The 18,959-nt window shown below is 41.1% G+C and overlaps 1 protein-coding gene and 1 long non-coding RNA gene across 2 annotated transcripts; one reads left to right on the top strand and one right to left on the bottom strand.

Annotated features, from left to right (window-relative positions):
• The first annotated feature begins 1,200 nt into the window (after positions 1–1,200).
• si:dkeyp-97a10.3 (V-set and immunoglobulin domain-containing protein 10-like) lies at positions 1,201–13,587 on the top strand. Its single transcript, XM_061821354.1, has 5 exons — positions 1,201–1,469; positions 1,661–1,724; positions 5,068–5,403; positions 10,705–10,928; positions 13,431–13,587. Exons 2-5 carry the CDS (start codon positions 1,682–1,684, stop codon positions 13,452–13,454), a joined length of 627 nt encoding a protein of 208 aa, XP_061677338.1. The 5' UTR covers positions 1,201–1,469; positions 1,661–1,681; the 3' UTR covers positions 13,455–13,587.
• LOC133501517 (uncharacterized) lies at positions 8,974–13,653 on the bottom strand. The gene is made up of 3 exons (XR_009795209.1): positions 13,522–13,653; positions 10,799–10,966; positions 8,974–9,194 (listed from the first exon to the last, which is right to left on the bottom strand). It is a non-coding gene; the product is annotated as an uncharacterized LOC133501517 (long non-coding RNA).
• Between the last annotated feature and the right edge of the window lie 5,306 nt (positions 13,654–18,959).

Here is an 18,959-nt window from a genome sequence, read left to right on the forward strand (position 1 = left end):
CACTGGTTAGTAATAAATAAGTCTGCTTTTCTCATACCTACCACTGCTGATGTATTGTTCTCTGAAAAACATAATTTGATTAACCGATTTGAACCCCGAGTTCAGTTCTCTGAGAAATTTAAAGTCTATATTCCATTACATACGATCGAATTAAAAGATTGTAAATCAAAACACATACCTTTAATTAAAAATGTCAACATGAGCCTTCTTTTCAGGCACGTTTCCCCCTGTTGGGGGAAAAAAAAGCAACAACAGGTCAGGACAATAGCAGAGACTAATTCACGTGTACTGTTTATCATTAAATCAACAAGAAGTGTTGAAGGGCATTGGAGAGAAAAGAAAAAAAAATCAAAACAAAGCAAAGGAGTCTGGGTACACTTTAATAATTGAACAGCTTCTTCTGTTGACCTTGTTCCTCTCACATTATACCTCAGCCGGCTGGCAGCAAGCGTTTGGGAAGAAGGCGATTAAGACTGAACATTGCCTACAGTGCAGCTTTGCAGCAGACAAATTGTTTGTTCGCTCGCTTTTTCTCCCGTACGGCTTGGTGCCGCAATACTATTCTGCCAACTTATAAATATTGTCTGGGTGTTGGGAAATGAATAATTTATTCATCATACAAAATCTCATCCATCCATCCATTTTCCAAGCCGCTTAACCTCACAAGTGTCACGGGGGTGCTGGAGCCCACTGCTGGGCAAAAGGTGGCCAAAAAAATATTATATTGACATTTTTTTTAGCCTAAATACAACAGGCAGACAAAATACAGTCCCATATGGGACTTATCATAACACATTTAATGAAACATTATTTGTGGGAAAAGAAACACATCTCGAATACATGCCATGTATTTTCTGCAGTTGAGTAAAGAAATGCTCCCATAGTATTGTATGTTATACTGTAACCACTATATTGTAAAAAAAAAAATGCTTTTGATGACACATATCGGGTGGAAAAGTGGAGAAAGTGGTTAGAGCATTGGCCTTGTAGTTCTGAGGACTGAGGTTCAAATCCTGGCCCGCTTGTGTGGACTTTGCATGTTCTCCCTGTGCCTGCATGCATTTTCTCCAGGCACTCCAGTTTTCTCCCACATCCCAAAAAAAATGCATCAGTTGGAGGCTCTAAATTGCCCCAAGGTGTGATTATTAGTGCGACTGTTGTCTGTGTCTATGTGCCCTGTGATTGGCTGGCAACCAGTTCAGGGTGTCCTGCTGCTCGATGTTATAGGCTCCAGCACTCGCGCGACCCTTGTGAGGATAAGCGTCTCAGAAAAGGGATGAATGCATATCGTCTAAAAACATAAAGACACTCTTTCAAGAGTTGTAAGGGTGCTGGCCCTTTAAGAAAACAGGTGCTTCGGTGACAGGTGACCGTGGGGACAAACCGGAAATGACGTCATCGTCTTAGCCGAGAGACGCGAGTATGTCTTTAACCGGGTACCAAAATGCCCATGAATACAACACGCCTGGGTAAGTTAATTATAAACTCATTTCCTCGACAAATGGGGGATAGCTTGTTTGTTTGTTTTAATAACCAGAACTGAGTAACTTACACCGTTAGCTCTGTCTGAGAGCGAGCCAAAAAGTTTCTTCTTTTCGGTATTACACTTTTGCGGCGGTTATTTTTTTTTAAAAAAAAAAAAGGTCAACTTTGTCCGCAGGGCGTCCTGACTGGAGACACGATGAGACAACTTCTGGCTTTCTTCGTCGGGCTCTCACTGACAGGTAACAACAAACAAAAACAAAAACAGAACGACACTTTACTTTTACTCCTTCAAAAAACAAAAGCCCACAAATGCCCTCTGAGACGGTGACGTAGGACGAAAACAAAACGAGCTGTGTGGTATTTCAAACACGTACACGGGGGTTGGAAAGAAAGAAGGAAAACAAAAGACTTGATAGGGTAACGTCGCCTTCCGTTCAGACATTTTGTCTTCCCTCCCAAACCAGCGCAACCGCATTCCCATCGTGACGCCTTCATGGACTCATCTCAGGCTCGTAAATTTACCATTTCTGTCATGAGACCGTAATTGTATTACGGTTTGAACTTTTTTTTTTAGTCCATCAACATTAGTAATTATCGCGAACCAATAACAGTAATATCGCATTTTCCTCACATAACCAGTGTTAGAAAACTTAATTTAAATGTGAATATGTAGCGAAAGCCTTCTTTTACCTGTGACCGTGAACGCAGCGTGTCATAAGCGTGGCCAAATATAAACGTTACATCCGCGTGTTTGAAGTAATTATATTTAAAAAACAAAACAATTTGGTTCTATAGAATAATAAGGATTAAATTGACAACGTAAATCACAACAAACACAAAAAATGATGAGGTCCAATTACTCAACTTCAGATTTTACCAAGTGTTTATTAGATGTGCCACATTTATTGGGCCGAGGCCTCTATTTGTGAACAGGCAATACTATTTTTTTCCACAATTATTATGCGATTTGTTTATTCTCAATTGCACAAAGTTCTGCTGTTTATTCGTGACAAAGCCTTTATATTTTATAATATAGTATGATAATATAATTCTGCCATATATTCCGTAATAAATGCATACAAAAATAACCATTGCACCATTTATTTTTCTCTGTAACTGGAAATGGTACAAGGCATATACAATATTTACTGTTTTTAAAGAAAATATTATAACATTGATGATAATGTTTATTCAATCTTGTATTTTTTTGTTGTCATGCAAAGAATATAACATTAAAATTTAAAATATCTTGTAATTATATTTTTAGTGTAAATACTGAAATATCCCTGTGACCCTTGTGAGGATTAGCAGCTAAGAAAATGGGTGGATGGATATTGAAATATATAAAAGCATTATTGTTAACAGTTTTGGGTCACCAAAAATCACGTTTTTTATGGTTTTGTCACATATTTGGTGCCACGCAACAAGATTCCTATCCTTAAATTGAGCGTTTAATGTCTTTTAAAAGCATGCGCAGTATCAAAAAGATGTGTTTTTTTTGTGATGTTCTTCAATTTGTCACAGCTCACCCTGCCCGGTGCACCCACATGGGGAAAAAAAAAACAAAACCTTAAGCGTCAAAGATACAATGTTCGTGCATTTGTGTTGCGGCAAACGAGCGTAGAAAATTAGGCACCGGGAATTTGAAATTACGTTTCAATTTGCTCCTCGTCCGCCGCCCGCTGTTCGTGCATGAGAGATAATAATTAAAGTCGTAATCGGCAACATTCTCATTTAATTAAATAGTCATTTTTCCCCACTGCCTGTTGAAAATTGATTTGGTAAAATGGTGATTGAGCCCACCAGGCACATCTGAGGACATTCCGGCAAAGTGTATTTTACCTTTTCCCCGAATAGAAGTTCTTCTGAAATAATAAATAATGCAGAGTGATTAACTCGGTTATGAAAATATGAAGTAATTGGACTTTGGAGTCTTTACTGACTGGGAATTGTTCTTGTCCTTTGTGGTTGACTTTGTGTAAATACACACTAGTATATGGACACTACAGGGAAATAGCTTGCTCTGTATAATCCAACTAGGTCAAGATAATTACAGTCGTGATTAATTTTATTTCAGCTATTCTCATAGTGGGAGAAACATTGTAAGATTAGAAATATGTTCCAGGATCACAAAATGTTACCGCTAATAATGACGTTAAATAACATTTTTAATTTCCATACAGGGTTTAAAAAAATAGGTTTGTGTGATATCATGCATTTCATGTTTGTTTTTTGTTTTTATTTTTTTTTTAAGAAGAGTATAAAAGGGAAGTGTACGTCTGTAAAAACATGAACACCGTCAGTTTTCACTTTGACGACCACTTAATTTTTTGAGGCATCGGTACAACTCTGGATACAAACAAGTGTAAGCTTATGAAGACTGCAAATGCGCATATGTGCCATCATCAAAGCTAAAGGTAAAAAGAACAACAACAAAAAACATCAGTGAAGATTAAAAAGAATGACTCGAAGTAATCCATAATAAACAGTACTACACATATACAGTCCATTTGATCACAATGATTGTGCAATGTACGTGTTGTGATTAATGTTCTGCTTTCGTCGATTAGTGATACTCATCACTACTTTGTACATTCGAAATTAACAGAACGATTTACAAAAATCCATAGTAAAAAAAAAAAAACAAAAAGTACACAGTATATGTAATGTGTGTGTCATCAATAATACTTACCTACTACTACTACTGCCTTTAAACAATGACCATTTTTTTCCGGTCACCCATCAGCAGGTTTAAAAAAAGCGATAACCAATCACCGATCTGATCACAAGATGGAGTCACGTGTCTATTTGCACGACTTATTTATTTATTGTATATACATGTGTAGTTGGCGGCACGGTGGCGCAGCTGGAAAGCGTTGGCCGCACAGTTCTGAGGTCCCGGGTTCAATCCCGGACCCGCCTCTGTGGAGTTTGCGCGTTCTCACCGTTGCTGCGTGGGTTTTCTCTGGGCACTCCGGTTTCCTCCCACATCCCAAAAACATGTAACATTAATTTGACAATAAATTGCCCCTAGGTGTGATTGTGAGTGCGGCTGTTTGTCTCGATTGTGCCCTGCGATTGCTTAACAACCAGTTCAGGGTGTACCCCGTCACCTGCCCGTTGACAGCTGGAAGAGGCTCTTGCAACCCTTGTGAGGATAAACGGCTAAGAAGATGGATGGATGGATGGATGGATGTGTAATGTATACTGTGTATTAATTCTCTAAAATTTTAAATAAACATTTTAACGGCTGCCAGATAGTTACAGTACTTCGCCACACGACATGAAAATAAACTAGCCTTTAGATTCATTTGCGATGAATATGTGTACATTTTCGTGTGCAAATCCGATCAATGACATCATTGTTTGGATTAGCAAATTATAACACCGATCGCCAATCATAACATGCAAATTATTGGCCAATAGCGATTAAAATGATCAGATCAGCGTAGAGTCTATTTATCAGTTATTTCTGAAAACAACTTGCATGGTGGAAATGAAAATAATGATTCAAAATAATCCAGGAAAAACGAATACCTTTTGGTCACAAACAACTTTTAATGCATCTCGTTTGCCTTCCAGTTCTTGTACAGCCCCAGGACCAGATAGGAATCCAGTTCCAGACAGACCCTGTGCTCGTACTGAGTGGCACCGAGATTCAGTTCACTGTGCTGACTGCCCCCAACGTGCTGTCCATGACGTGGCTGTACGAGGGTGTCACGCTGGGTCTGTTCGCCGGCGGCTCCCCGGTCATCAACCAGGTGCCGCAGTTTCTCGGCCGGGTCACCATCACGGCAACGCAGCTCCGTATTGGAAGCGCCCAATTGGGGGATGCCGGGATATACACCGTGGAGGTGGTCCCACTTGCCTCCACAGGTCTGACGCCCAACTCCAGATCGGTACCTCTGAGGGTTTTTGGTAAGGACTGAGAAGTAGAAAGCATCAATTATAGTGTATGTGCAAGGGTGAGTGTAACCCTAACCGTATTTCTCAGAAGCAATTTTATCCTGTGGATTATATCGAGTCGTTCAATTGTGCAATGTGGCGCCTTTCGTGAATAACTGGTGAGAGGAGATAGGACACATTCATTACACACGCATATGATTTTTAAAAAAATTTTTCAGCTTTGCATTCCAGTTATCATCCGTTTATCGGTTCATTCCAGACAACCCTTGCAATAGACGAAATACACAAAGTAACGATCAAGTATTAGTCCATTTTATATATATATTTCCAAGCTTCACGCATAAACCTCAACCCTCAGGACATGCACGTAAGATGCTGGTATAATGTTTGTCCACTTGGGGTCGCCATCCTCACATTTACACTATAGAAATTTCATAGTAGCGAATGTGTTTTAAGTGCCGTGGAAGTAGTATATGAGGATATGAAAGGAGTCAGCTATTTACTGGCTTCAGCTGCTGTTTGTGCAGAGTGTCAACGTCAGTTGAGGCCAGGGCTGGCCTATTAAGCAAAATTTCATTATGATTTCAGCTTCTCACAATCATAAAAACATTATAATTGAAGAAAAAAAATGTAGCGTGGTTGTGTGTGCAAGTTCCCGCATTTTAAAAGTACTCTTTGTTTCTTGCAGCTAATGTGTGACGTATATAATTCTGCTCAACGAGTGCTTTTAACTGTGTAATGGCACACCAATTGGAATTTACTGTAAAATTAAATGCACAACAAAAATAATTACACACATTGTATATTTTAATACATGAGACTTGGTTTCGGAAAGATTGCTAGCTTAATGCTAACGCAATGTAAAATCTTATTTGATGAGCAAGCTAAAATTAGCATTACATCACAAGAGGGATTTTTGAAGAACGCATGTATACATACAGTACACACATAGATAAGGATACTCACAGGTAGGGATGCATAGTTATGGCTAATGTATGTTATCTATGTTAGCCGCCTCTGCACCAACGTGCTGAGAAAGTCAACTTCAAAATAACAAATTCATCTCTTACTAAAATGGACATCAATGCCATGTAGGCTTTTATTTTGATATTGGCCATGGAGCGCGAGCCGACCCTTAATGAAACCTTAACCATACATTTGCTGCCCCCCCCCCCCCCCTTGTCGTTGGCACGGTTGCAAATGAAGCGCGTTTCATATGCAGCAGTGCCTGCATTTTAAATGTAAAAGATCACTCGCGATATGGCTCATTTAATCGCGATCGCTATTAAAATTCAATTAATTGGCTTCAGCGCTGCCGTGACCCCTGTGAGGATAAGCAGCTGGGAAGATGGATGGATGGGTAGTTTAGCCTTACTCACGGGCATATATTAATTGTCTGTCCATCCATCCTTTTTTTTCTGCTTGTCTGAGGTCTGGTTACATGGGGCAGCATCTTAAATGGCTATCATAACAAACTGGAATGAGAAATAATCCCATAATCAAGTGTGCATTACACCAATTTTTGACTCTGTGCATTTTGCAGCGTTGTTCTGTGCTGTTGTACAACGTTGTGGTTGTTATAAATAACTGCAAAAAGTCACATTCATTCGAGCCTTCGATTGATTTGAGTCGTTCAAGTTACTTGTTCCGGTGAACAACTGACAAAAGGAGTTATCGCATCACTCACGACATGTGCGTTGTGCGTGCGCGTAAAAATAGTCTGAGTGTGGATTATTTCCATTTGTCTTTGCCCAATTGATATGCAGCACCCACTCTTCGACGTGTCATTGCGCAGTCTCTGTTTTATTTACATGCACTATTTGCATTGATTTCCATGAAGGCCGGTCCAGCAGAGCATCCATTGTGATCAGCTCACGTCGTCGTCTAGCCTCCCTCCATTTCCTCACGCCGTCGCTAATGGGGTGACGGGTGGAGCAAATTATTGCCGAAAAGGTCGCGATGTGCGCGCTCGCCAGAGAGCGCGCCAATGTCACGTCCTTGTCCGCCTGGCCCTGCTGCACTCAGAAAATAGCACGCGCTTGCATTTGAGTCAGCGGGGGCCAACGGAAAGGGAACGCGGCAGTCCTCACAATAAAGACATTCGAGATAATTCCCTCCATTGACATAATCAGGGAGCTAAATTATAGAATAAATTATTCAACAATAAATGTATGAACAGGAGACTTAGCTGCAACAAAGAGTTGCGGATGAAGACAGAAAATAAGGAAACAACTCAAAATAGATACAATCTATATGTCATTGAATGAGCAAAATTTTTAGAAGCTGCAAATCTTTTTGGTTATTGTCGATTGTCATTATGATGTTCTGAAACTTGCCTTTAAAAATGAAAAATCATATTAAAAAATGAAATCATGACATGTAATTATTATCAAATCCATTTATTAATAGAGCACATTTCACATCAATCTATGCATCCCAAGGTGCATCACTTCATAAAAATGAATCCTCTCCAACTACTCATCCACACAGAGACACATGCACAGATCCATCCATCCATTTTCTGAGCTGCTTATGCTCACAAGGGTTGCAGGAATGTTGGCGCCTATCCCAGCTGTCATCGGGCAAGAGGCGGGGTTCACCCTGAACTGGTTGCCAACCAATCGCAGGGCACATAGAGACAGAAAACAGTCACACTCACAATCACACTTAAGAAGAATTTAGAGACCTCCATTAATGCCTGTTTTTGGGATGTGGGAGGAAACCCATGCAGGCACGGCAGGAACACGCAAACCCCACGCAGGTAGGGCTGGGATTTGAACCCCAAGTCCTCAGAACTATGACGCCAACACTCTATCGAGTTTCCCCACTATTCCGCCACACAGACATATACAGTTTTGAAAAAAAATACGGGGACAGGCCACAAAGAAAACCAAGTGTGGAAAGAGAGCCGTGTACACCAAGAGCAGACAGCAGACTGCAGCCAGAGGACACCGGCATGGGGCCACAGTGTGGTGCTGTAGGGGGAGCCCCATATGGCAACTGAGGACCCCATGAGGCGGGACCTTGGCCACGGACAACCACAGCTCCCAGTGCGGAGGGGCTTCCTCTGAGGAAACACTGAACAGCACAAAAAGAAAATGGAAACATACGTCACAAACATAATATAGAACAAAAACTATAAAACCTAATGTAATGTAAAAATCCCACACAAACAAAACAAGATAAAGAACACTAAAATGTTAAAAACAAGAACTAAAAAGGTGAAACAAATGGCGGGTGTAAACATGGATAGATGCCTCACCAAAGATGTGGATCCTGACTTTTGGAAAAAGTAAAATTTCAAGGTGGTGTAATAAACTCTCGCCTTTTGGTCTTCATCAGAACACTTGCTTCCAAGTTTTTTTTTAGTAATTGTAGGGCTGAAATAGATTTTTCGGGGGCAAAGTAGAAAACAAGGCATTCTGGCAGTCAATCCGACTGAGACGAAAGCAAGCATTAGCATCTCTGATGGCCCTAAAATGTGGCGGACTGTGGCTCTGTTCGTTTAATGATAGAAACCTTATACTTTTACATTTTTACTGTGTAGAATAAATGTGAGCTTGGAGTATAAAATAACGTCCAGCTTTTTCACCAGATGGGAAGGCATTCAGGACAGTGCTTGTTGTTTCGCCACAAAGCTTCTCTCTTTGGGCCTCAGGGCCGATGACTGAAACGTCAGGTCGAGGAAGTTCTTTGCCATCCAGGATTTCATGTTCAAAACAGAATTTCAAAGAGTATCCGTTGGGCTTGGTGTCATCATGTGTACTTTTTCAGCATCGCTGTGGAGGTTCACTCCATCCCTCCTGAAGACAAAGCCAAGAGGGAGCATGTACAAAATGAAATGAACTGGGTCTAAAATTGATCCCTGCGATACACCACCTTATTTCATGTAAGTGGCTCCTCACAACTGTGAGGGAAGTCCTAACCAGTCAGCCTTCCTCTTTGCGGCTCATGGAGGAATGTGATTCATTATATTTGTCCATCTTTTATTACTGCATGTAGTAGTCGTTTAACTTAAAATAACACCCAGGAGGTGGAGTTGCCAACCAATTGCAGGGCAGCTACATGAAATAATCTAAAAAATATATTAGTTTTACTAGTCTCATGAAATAAATTGTAGTTGTACAAAATTGTTGAATAGCGCACTGACACACAAAAAATCAAGTTGAGGTGAGTGGTTACCCTATTCACTGTTTGTTTTGAGGTCAAGTGTTTGATTTTAGCGCCAAGGCCACAATTTGAAGAAAAAGTGATACAGTACTGAATATGTATAATGTTCCACTCCAACGCATTCCTCTCTTTGTTTATGCAACCAGGTTTCAATTGATTCCTGATTTCACGAGTTAGCCCTTCCATTCGCAATCGAATTGTTCAGGTGACTTCAAAACCAGCACCCCCCTTGCATTAGTACTTGATGTTTGCGCTTCTTCCTTGAAGCTTTGCTCCCTGTGCAGTGATTAAACTCCGACTGACCGCCAGCCGGCATCTCTGGGCCACTCGTTCATCTGGCCTTTATTCGCCATCTGTGCCCGCACCTGCATGTGGTAGCCTCACCACAAACATTAAAACTCCCCTCTGTTGTGCCGGCCCCACAAAAGCGCAGACTTTTTGTGGAAAAAGTAGACACGTACTAGTCTGTCTCAGAAATAACCGCTGTATTCGTTTGTATGGGTTACAGGAAACATCGATCCCTTGATAAACACATAATTAATTACTAATTAATTACACTTTAGTAAAGGTGCAACGATTAATCAACAACAAATCGATCATCAACTTAATCAACAAATATTTTGAAAACCGATGAATTGTTGAGAGACCTTGTTTAACTTTGAAATTTTCCAAATCTTAGGAATTTGTATTCCTTCAACGGTAAATATTCACAAATTCAACATTCAGGAAATGATCTGAGTACATATTGTATGATTTCTTTGCATGTGGGAAAGGAGCGCCACAGTGAGTGCACTTTTTGTTTAACTGGGAAAACAGTAAAACACAACCATAAACACAGCACACTGATGCTGGATCTGCTGTCGACCGCAGCTCACCTCCAAACACTCACACATAGACTCACCAAAATCACATATCTCTTCTCAAAGCCACATACAGAAATCTATAATACATGCAGTACTTTTTATCGTATTGGTGCTTCTCATTTTTGTATGGTCAAATACCTTTACAGTGTCTTTAAAATGTGTATTTTAATAAGATTACATTTCTTTGAAGCAGGTGGGTATAACAATAAAAATATCTGTACTGCAGATTTTCACTTGTAACTTGATGAATAAGTTTTCACTGTACTGTATTTGTTTGTAGACGCCGTGTCCGGTGTGACGGTTTCTGTGCCGTCGGCGGCGACGGAAGGCGTGAACATTACGTTAACGTGCACCTCGGGCGGCACGGAGCTCACCTTCCAGTGGGGAAAGGACGGCGCTGCGGTCACCGAAGACGGCAGGATCACCATCGCCGGCGGCTCGCTGGTCATCAACCCGGGCCAGCGGGCCGACGCAGGAGACTACACGTGCACAGTCAGCAACCAGGTCAGCGCCCTTGCTGCCACGCGGAGTCTCACCGTCTTCTGTGAGTTAACGAGCATTGTCATTATTATAATCAGTACTGTTATTGTCATTTTAAAATATTATGTTCAAACAACAAAATCGTTATATGGACGGGTGTGATACGGTCTAACAAAAGCCATAAGGGGAGTGGGATAATGTATTTTACTTTTGTACTTGTTTTTGGCAACAAAAAATAGCAAAACACTTTTGCTATTTATAAAAATAACAACTTAATTATAATACATTATTGATTTTTTTTTCCAGTAAATTTTAGAATTTTTCTCTCAATGTTACAACTTTATAACACAATAACTAACTTTAAGAACTTGCAATTGTTTTTGCATAACATTCAGAATATTCCTCTCACAATAATGGTTGTTTGTTACTTAAAAAAAAAAAAATCAAGTAATTTTGCAACTTAAATTTTTATTTTTTCAAGTACCGGTAAAAAAAGCTGTAAAGTTAGGTGAAATTGTGGATCTGGATTTTAAAAATTCCCCAATGTCTTTCTTATGCTTGAATCCTATTAAATAAAAGAAAAAAAATAAAAGTTAAGAGTAAAAAAAATCATGATATGGAAGAAAATTCCTAGTATTATTCAAATTATTTTTGTAAACTTTTCAAAATTTTTGTTTGTTCAAATCTGTCAAAATTAGAACTTTATTGTAATTATTGTAATAACTTTCCTTCCCATTGTATGTCATGTACTATTATGACATTACACTCATAACTTTTTTTCCTCATAATACAAATCATAACAGTCGCTTGTTAAAACTTAATAAAGTTTACAAATACAACTTAATTCACGGTTAACTTTAAAAAAACATTTTTAATACACATAACATTGAACCTTTTTTTCCCCCTTTACTTTTCTTTAAATTTTGTCGCTATTCATACGTCGCCACTGAGAAATCAAAGAAATTGCCTTTAAAAAGAAAACAATACCTGAAGTGCACCCTCGTCTTGAAACATATCGGCACCGAGCTCCATTGTAATTTTTTCTGCTCACTAAATAAGAAATAAAACCCCAAGTTCCTCGGTGTATGGTAATAAATTGGCTTCAACAACTCCTGAAAGTCTAGCCTGGTCTTTGGAGGTGAAAACAAATCAATACTAAGTGTATCTTGTGATGCTGATAACAACCTTCTGTGTCCATCACCGCACCGGATGGACACAACACCCCTTCACTCCACTGCTGAGAGTACCAGCCGTTAACGAGAATTAAGGCATTTATTAGAGAGGAGCCCTTGTCTTTCGGTCTCTACTCTTTGTATTCGTCATGACACAGGTTTTTTTTTTTTTTAGCTTTTAAAATAATATTCGCTATATTTTTTCCTCCACCAACACATAATCAATGAACAGAGATTTTAAACACCAGCCGTGTTAATTTAGTGATAACAAAAGATATCTTAGCACCATGCAGGGCAAGGCTGTGATCAAGACCGGCCGCCAGCATCTATTGGCAATGCTCGGCGTGAAATTAGTCATAGCTGTGATAGCGGAAAACGACATTGCTATCTGTTTGCATTAAATTTGGTGTTTAGAATAATGACAACATTCCGATTTCCGGCAGCATTTTGATGGTATTTCGTCGGCGCTTTCACTCAGATGTTAACATTTCATAGAGAATCATTCTGTTTACGACGGCGTAGTTATAATTTATAGACATGTTATTGAGCGGTCTGCACGTTTGCCAGTATGGTGAAAGTCTTGGAGCGAAAAGATGAACATCGTGCCAGGGAAATTGATTAAAACCAAAGGGTAAAAAACTGTTTCAGATGGGGGCATGGCTTGATCGGAACGAAAACTGTATCAACATATCTAATCGAACACATACAAAAAGTGGATGTTCCCGGCAAAGTGCTGTGCACTCTGTGTTCATGATTCTCTCTCTCTCTCTCTCTCTCTCTCTTCTCTCTCTCTCTCCTCTCTCTCTCTCTCTCTCTCCCCCCTCTCTTGCTCTCTCTCTCTCTCTCTCTCTCTCTCTCCCTCTTACACTTGTGTACTTATTTCTGAAGTATAACTTGTAAGTGCAGTAGCCAATTTGATATAAATTTCACTGTCTTCATTTTTAATGTCTGAAGTCTAGCAAAATTATTTCAGTTGTTTGGACTCATATTTTAAGTTTTCAAAATATTGTGATTGCCCTGTGTTTACACAGAAGTAACCAGAGGTCACCATTTAACAGTGTCTTTTATAACACATGTCCACGCACCCCCCAAAGGCAGACATTTTCAGTGTTTTTCCAAATTGGTCATTCTCATCCCTGTATAATAAGATAAACTTAATTTATCCCAGTATTGTCATTGAATAATGACCACAAAGACCCATGTTCACAACAACAGCCATATTACTAACAGTCCCATAATAACAGAATAAACACTCTCCCCTTTTAGCATTCCCTATTGCTAGTCATGAATATTTTAGTATTGTGATTTTTAGATTTATCTTTTATTTATTTGTGTGTTTATTTCGAACCACCAGACGGACCTGACACCCCAGTCTTGACCAAGGACGCCCCCAAAGACTGCGTGGGTAGCACAGACGTCGAGGCGGGCCAGGTCTTGCGTCTCACCTGCTTGTCGGACTCGCTGCCCCCGGCCCTCTTCACGTGGCAACGCGACGGCGAGCCCGTGGGGTCGGCGCAGGCTGATAGCGGCGTGCTCAGTGTCCAGACCTCGTCCACAGATGACAGCGGCCGCTACACGTGCACCGCCAGAAACGCCGTCACAGGCGGCACGTCGGAGCGGGCGACGGACGTGTCCGTGGGAAGTGAGTTATGACCAAGGTTGACCTCTGTGAGGCGGATAATGATTGCGGAGGGCTTTAGAACGCCATCCCCCAACCTTCCACATATCTGTCTTTGTGACAGCAGAGGGACACAATGCATTCTGGGAGATTGATCTGGCGGGAATGTGGTCAAAGTCGTTTGATGACTTGCACTCACATAAACACATACACGCACACTTCCATCTTTTCGTTTCATTTTATTTTTCTTTCCCGCTCTTCCCTTCTTATGTGTTCTTTCTTGCTTCATTATCTTTGTTACCTGAGCGAAGCTCAAAAAGCAAAGGAGATTTTTTTTTGTTTGTTTGTCTGTTTCTGACATAACTCAGAAACCACTCCAACTAAATCCCACAAAACTTTAAATAGCCATTCAATAGCCACAGGGCCACACTGAAAATAAACATAAATAAAATAAATAAAATACAGAAAAATTCTGAGAAAAAGGTTGCTAAGTTATCAGAATAAAGTCATAGTTTCCACTTGTTAAAATTGACTTAATTCAAGTACTTTTAAGGTGATTTCACACAACGCCAACATTTCAAAATATTTGTAGAAATAGAAGTGAAATGATCGTAATGTTTGGAGAATTTTCTCAATGTTAGAATTTAGACGTTCTTTTAATGCATTTGCAGTGTTTTCCAGCCATAAAATTCATTGAAAAAATGTTCAATTTATAGGCGTATTTGAGAATAATGTTGCACTTTTTTGAAAATAATATAACTTCACTAGTTGAAATCCCATATAAATTAGTTTTGGGGCCACTGAGAAAAGGTTTAATTAAAAGATTAAAAGTAATTTGTTTTGGCTACTTTAAAAAGCCTTAATGTTGGAAGAATAAAGTGAATTAAAAGAACAAAGTTGTACATTTCAAAAAATTGCTAAGCTTGAAAAAATACTTTGCCCACTGTTGGGGGTTGGGGTTGGGGGACTCTTCACTAGAAATTACTGCCAACACATCACAGGTTTCACAGGGCTTGGGGTATGCCTGCAATTTGTTTTTTGTTCTTTTTCTGTTTTTCAGACACTTGTCTGGATGGTGGGGAAGTGGCCGGCATCGTGATTGGCAGCTTTCTGCTGCTTGTCGTCCTCGTGCTGCTCATTGTGTTGTTGGTGTGTCTCGTGCTAAGGAGGCGGGGTAGGGATGTTTATTAGTTTCCAAATCATTGTGACTATTTATACTTTATTTCACCAAAACAAGACATTTCTACATAATAATAATGAGGAAAAAAAAAATTGAGATACTATTTTATAGACCTGTCACAAAAAATTTTCGACAGTTTTAAGGATGTTTTTTCTAATGGTTCTGAAATCATGGAAAATAAGGCCCGCCTTTATTTTGCATTTTATTCCCATAATGATTGTTGTTGTTTTAAAATTTCCTTTCTTGTTTGTCCATTTTCTGCTGATGACAAGCTCTTCGCCTGTTAAATATATGTTGACGTTTACTGTAGTCAGCTACTGGGTGAATAACGTTTGCCAGTAGTCCCCTGTTGAGTTAATGGGGACTAAGCAAACGACAACTTGATGAGAGGTGCTGATGTTTTAAATGACTTTGCCGCAGTGGAGCAAGTGATTTACCTCCTGAGCTCGCTAGCTCATTCGATCTATTGCTAGCGAACATAATAACCAGTCCTATGTGTGTTCACTAACACACAACAACACAGAGTGAAACGCTGATGTTTTAAACATCGCCGCGGTGGAGCAAGCTGTTTAGCTCCTTAACCCACTAGCTCGTTAGCTCACAGGCTAGCTTGTTAGCTTGCAGCCCAGAGAACATAATAAACAGTGTTCCCTAAGTGTCTCTCTTGTGTGAACCTACACGCTGCATCAGGAGTAGAGCTTTGGAGTATTGGACGGACCCAACACCGGCTAGACCAGGGCTTAGCAACATTTTTGAGGCTGAGGGTTACTTCGTGAGCACCGATCGTATGAAGGGATACGTGACCTGTTTGCTGCAAATTTCAGACTCGGTTCATTACACGTACATAAAATATTTTTGTTTTAATGTATTGTAGTAAATGAAATTACAGGTATTTTAAAATTTTAATTCATGTAAGCAAGTCAGATTCAGAATTTAAAGCATAAATATAGTAACAATTTGTGGCCTATGGTATTTTTTAGAACATACCTCACGGCGCCTTATATGGTCACCGCGGGCGCACCGCGTTGGTGACCCTTGGGCTAGACTGTCTGCTGGCGTTCTATCAGCCCACTCGCGGCTCATCACATAACTGTCCTAACGCTGTCCGTTCACCACAAGAATCACAGTTTATTGAGCCCAGAAAAATGATGTCATTTTTTTAATTGAACGATAAATTGATATAGTAATTACTCGAGTTTACACCGATCTGATCGGCTTGATCTGTATTCGTCGATACTTTGCATTATCGTGTACAGTATAGAGTACACAAGCATATATAGTTAATGTCATTATCCAAGCCGCTTATCCTCACAAGAGTTGCGGGACAGCTGGAGCCTATCACAGCTTGCTTCGGATGAAAGGCGGACTATACCCTGAACTGGTCGCCATTCAGTCGTAAGGCAGATATCGACACCATCACTGAGCGGGATTCGATCCCACACTGCCCGCACCAAAGGCAGGCGTGTCGACCATTACATCATCAGTAACTCACATAGTAAATGAACAAGTGATATAAAATGACACATTCCTCCATCTTATGATGGGATCGGTGATCAATTAGCATTTTTCTTTGTCTTGTTTTACTCGCTGATAGGCCCCAAAAATCCTCATAAAGTAATTATCATGACAGAGCTACTATATTATCTCAAATCCATGTACAACCACACAAGGTGGTTATCAGAAATAAGGCGTCTGCAAGAGAGGATACATCTTTTGGCTTCCGACATGAGTATTCAAGTTAGATTTTGACTCGGTACAAATGCATTTTTATCATAACATTCTTTGTTTTCCTCCAAAACTAAAATAATGAGTGAATCCATTTTTTTTTTTTTTTTTACACACCTCCCCGTGTAATGGGTAACATGTTACGTTGAATTTGTTTTCCCACTGTGGAAAAAGAATTGATGTGAGGTATTGTCTTCCCTCTAATAGTATCTGGGTGTGTTTGTTTACGTTCAGTAACTGCAGAGCTCTTTGAAGTTATGGCGTATATTACAAAGAAAGCCTTTCTGTTGCTTCGGTTAGCTTTCACCGTGTAGAAAATTTATTTATGTAGTAAGATTGAATAAAATTATTTTCATTTTCCCTACAAATGAACGATGAGTGAATCCAGACTTTAAACCCACCCCTGTGATAATTATGCAATGACGTCTACGTGGTCGTATCATTATCTCCTACCACCTGCTATTTGTTTACCTAACATCTTATCTATAATATTTTTTCTTACACAAATAAATGTATGAATCAAGGTTTCAATACCACCCGTGCATAATTTGGTTATGTGGCGCACAGTGCTGTCATGTCATAGAGAAGGTAATTAAAAAAAGTCTGTTGCCATCTTTTTTTCCCCTGAGGCATTCATTTGATGCATTGGTATGGAAATCAATTCAAGCACTGTTTGGTCACATCCAAGCTTAGTTGAGGAAGTGCATGAAAAAAGCAGATGCTTTTTATTGGACAGGGACAAACTCCTGGATTTTTCTGTACAACTATTGGTACCGATACATATTGCTATGTTGATGACTTTATGCCACTCTCTCGGTAATTGTTTGAGGCTATGTTGTTGCAGCTCGACAAAGGCAAGGAGAAGCTGTCATGGTGCAAAAGAACCACACAAATCCCCGGCCTCTGGTAAGCCACGGAGCATGTGATTCTCGATTGATTTCTATCAGCATGTGATGGTACATATGAAGCCTCACCCTCGTCCTTCTATTTTCACCTCTCCCTGTAAAGCCTCCAGATCAACATGTTAACATCGCGAGGAATCCAGACCGAGGTCCTGACCCCCCTGTTTTTCAGTCAAACCTGCAAGCCCGCCGCTCCACAGGGTTGTACACCACCCAGCGCCAGAGGCCCGGCTACCCGCAGGCACTGCAGCTTAACAACCTGCAACAAAATGACACTCCGCCTGAACTTCACGGCGACGTTCGACACAACGCCTCCTCGTACCCGCTTAACGGCGTCGATAACCCGGCTTTTGCACAAGCAGATGTGCAGCAGACCAATCCAAACATCGTCATCCAGACAGGTGATGCTCAAAGCGGTGGAAGGCCTGCAGGGGTCCAGCTGAGTTTGACGCAAGGTTCCCAGCGGAACACACAGGGGCCCACAATTCATGTCAACCTTAACTCCTTCCCGCAGCAGGAAGCTATTAATAATGCTACCCAATTAATAGACTCAGGGCAATCAAATCCCAGAGGGTCAGCACACCACGCTCCAGCTTCAAATTTTCAAGCTCAGCCAGGACTCATCCCGACTGGATACACACACCCCCACACTTCTCAGCGCAATGCCAAGACACAGACGTACCAACAGGAAAACCTAGAGACCTCTTCCCACCAGCAGATGTCGTGGGATCGCCTACGAGGGACACCGGCGTACCCTAACGGAACCCTTCCGAGGGAAGTGACTTCAGACACTACAGACTACACCAACCATCCACCTTTGGGACAAAACCAAACGCAGCCGCGAGGAAGAAATCCTTTTAGGGAAGACTCAGCTCCTGCTGGTCGGGTGGACCAGACGAGGAGTCACTCAGCTGATTTTTGGGACGTTCACACACTCAGAGTGCCGAAACTCGAACCCACTGACCACTCTCACAGAAGACCCCTGACGCAAAGGGAGAGGGCCAGGCTAGACTCGAGGGTTCCACCTGGTTTTCAAGCCGTCTCCAGCCAGGGAACCACACAAGATACCAACCCTTTTGTGAGCCAGCAGGCTACTTTCAGACAAAGCAACCCATTTAGTTCAGATACCAGAGCTTTGGCCGATCCGAACCACCTCCTCCAACCCCAAGTGGCCCAACAACAGAAGCCGGCAGTGGCCCAAACCCAAAGCCAAGGGGCTCAAACCCACAGCCCTGGCCAACCTCGCCAAGCAGCCTCAGCCTCGAACCAGCATCAACCCAGTGCCCTCACTCAGGCGGCACTTAAATCCCACACAGAGAGCGCCAAGACCTTCCAGAACCGCAGACAACAAACCCAAGCGGCCCTGCTTCACCCCGGGTCCCAGGCTCAGCCGACTTCTGCCACTGGGGGACCGCGACCGCCTACCCCTCCACCGGTTATCCCACTCACTCAGTTCCA

Source organism: Syngnathoides biaculeatus, chromosome 5 (genome assembly GCF_019802595.1).
Source record: "Syngnathoides biaculeatus isolate LvHL_M chromosome 5, ASM1980259v1, whole genome shotgun sequence".
Taxonomy (NCBI): Eukaryota; Metazoa; Chordata; class Actinopteri; order Syngnathiformes; family Syngnathidae; genus Syngnathoides; species Syngnathoides biaculeatus.

Excerpts from the sequence above, each read along its gene's own strand:
- si:dkeyp-97a10.3 (XM_061821354.1), top strand. The coding sequence starts at position 1,682 with ATGAGACAACTTCTGGCTTTCTTCGTCGGGCTCTCACTGACAG. Across the intron at positions 5,404-10,704 it reads GGTACCTCTGAGGGTTTTTG|ACGCCGTGTCCGGTGTGACG; the intron begins GTAAGGACTGAG and ends ATTTGTTTGTAG. Across the intron at positions 10,929-13,430 it reads CGTGCACAGTCAGCAACCAG|ACGGACCTGACACCCCAGTC; the intron begins GTCAGCGCCCTT and ends TCGAACCACCAG.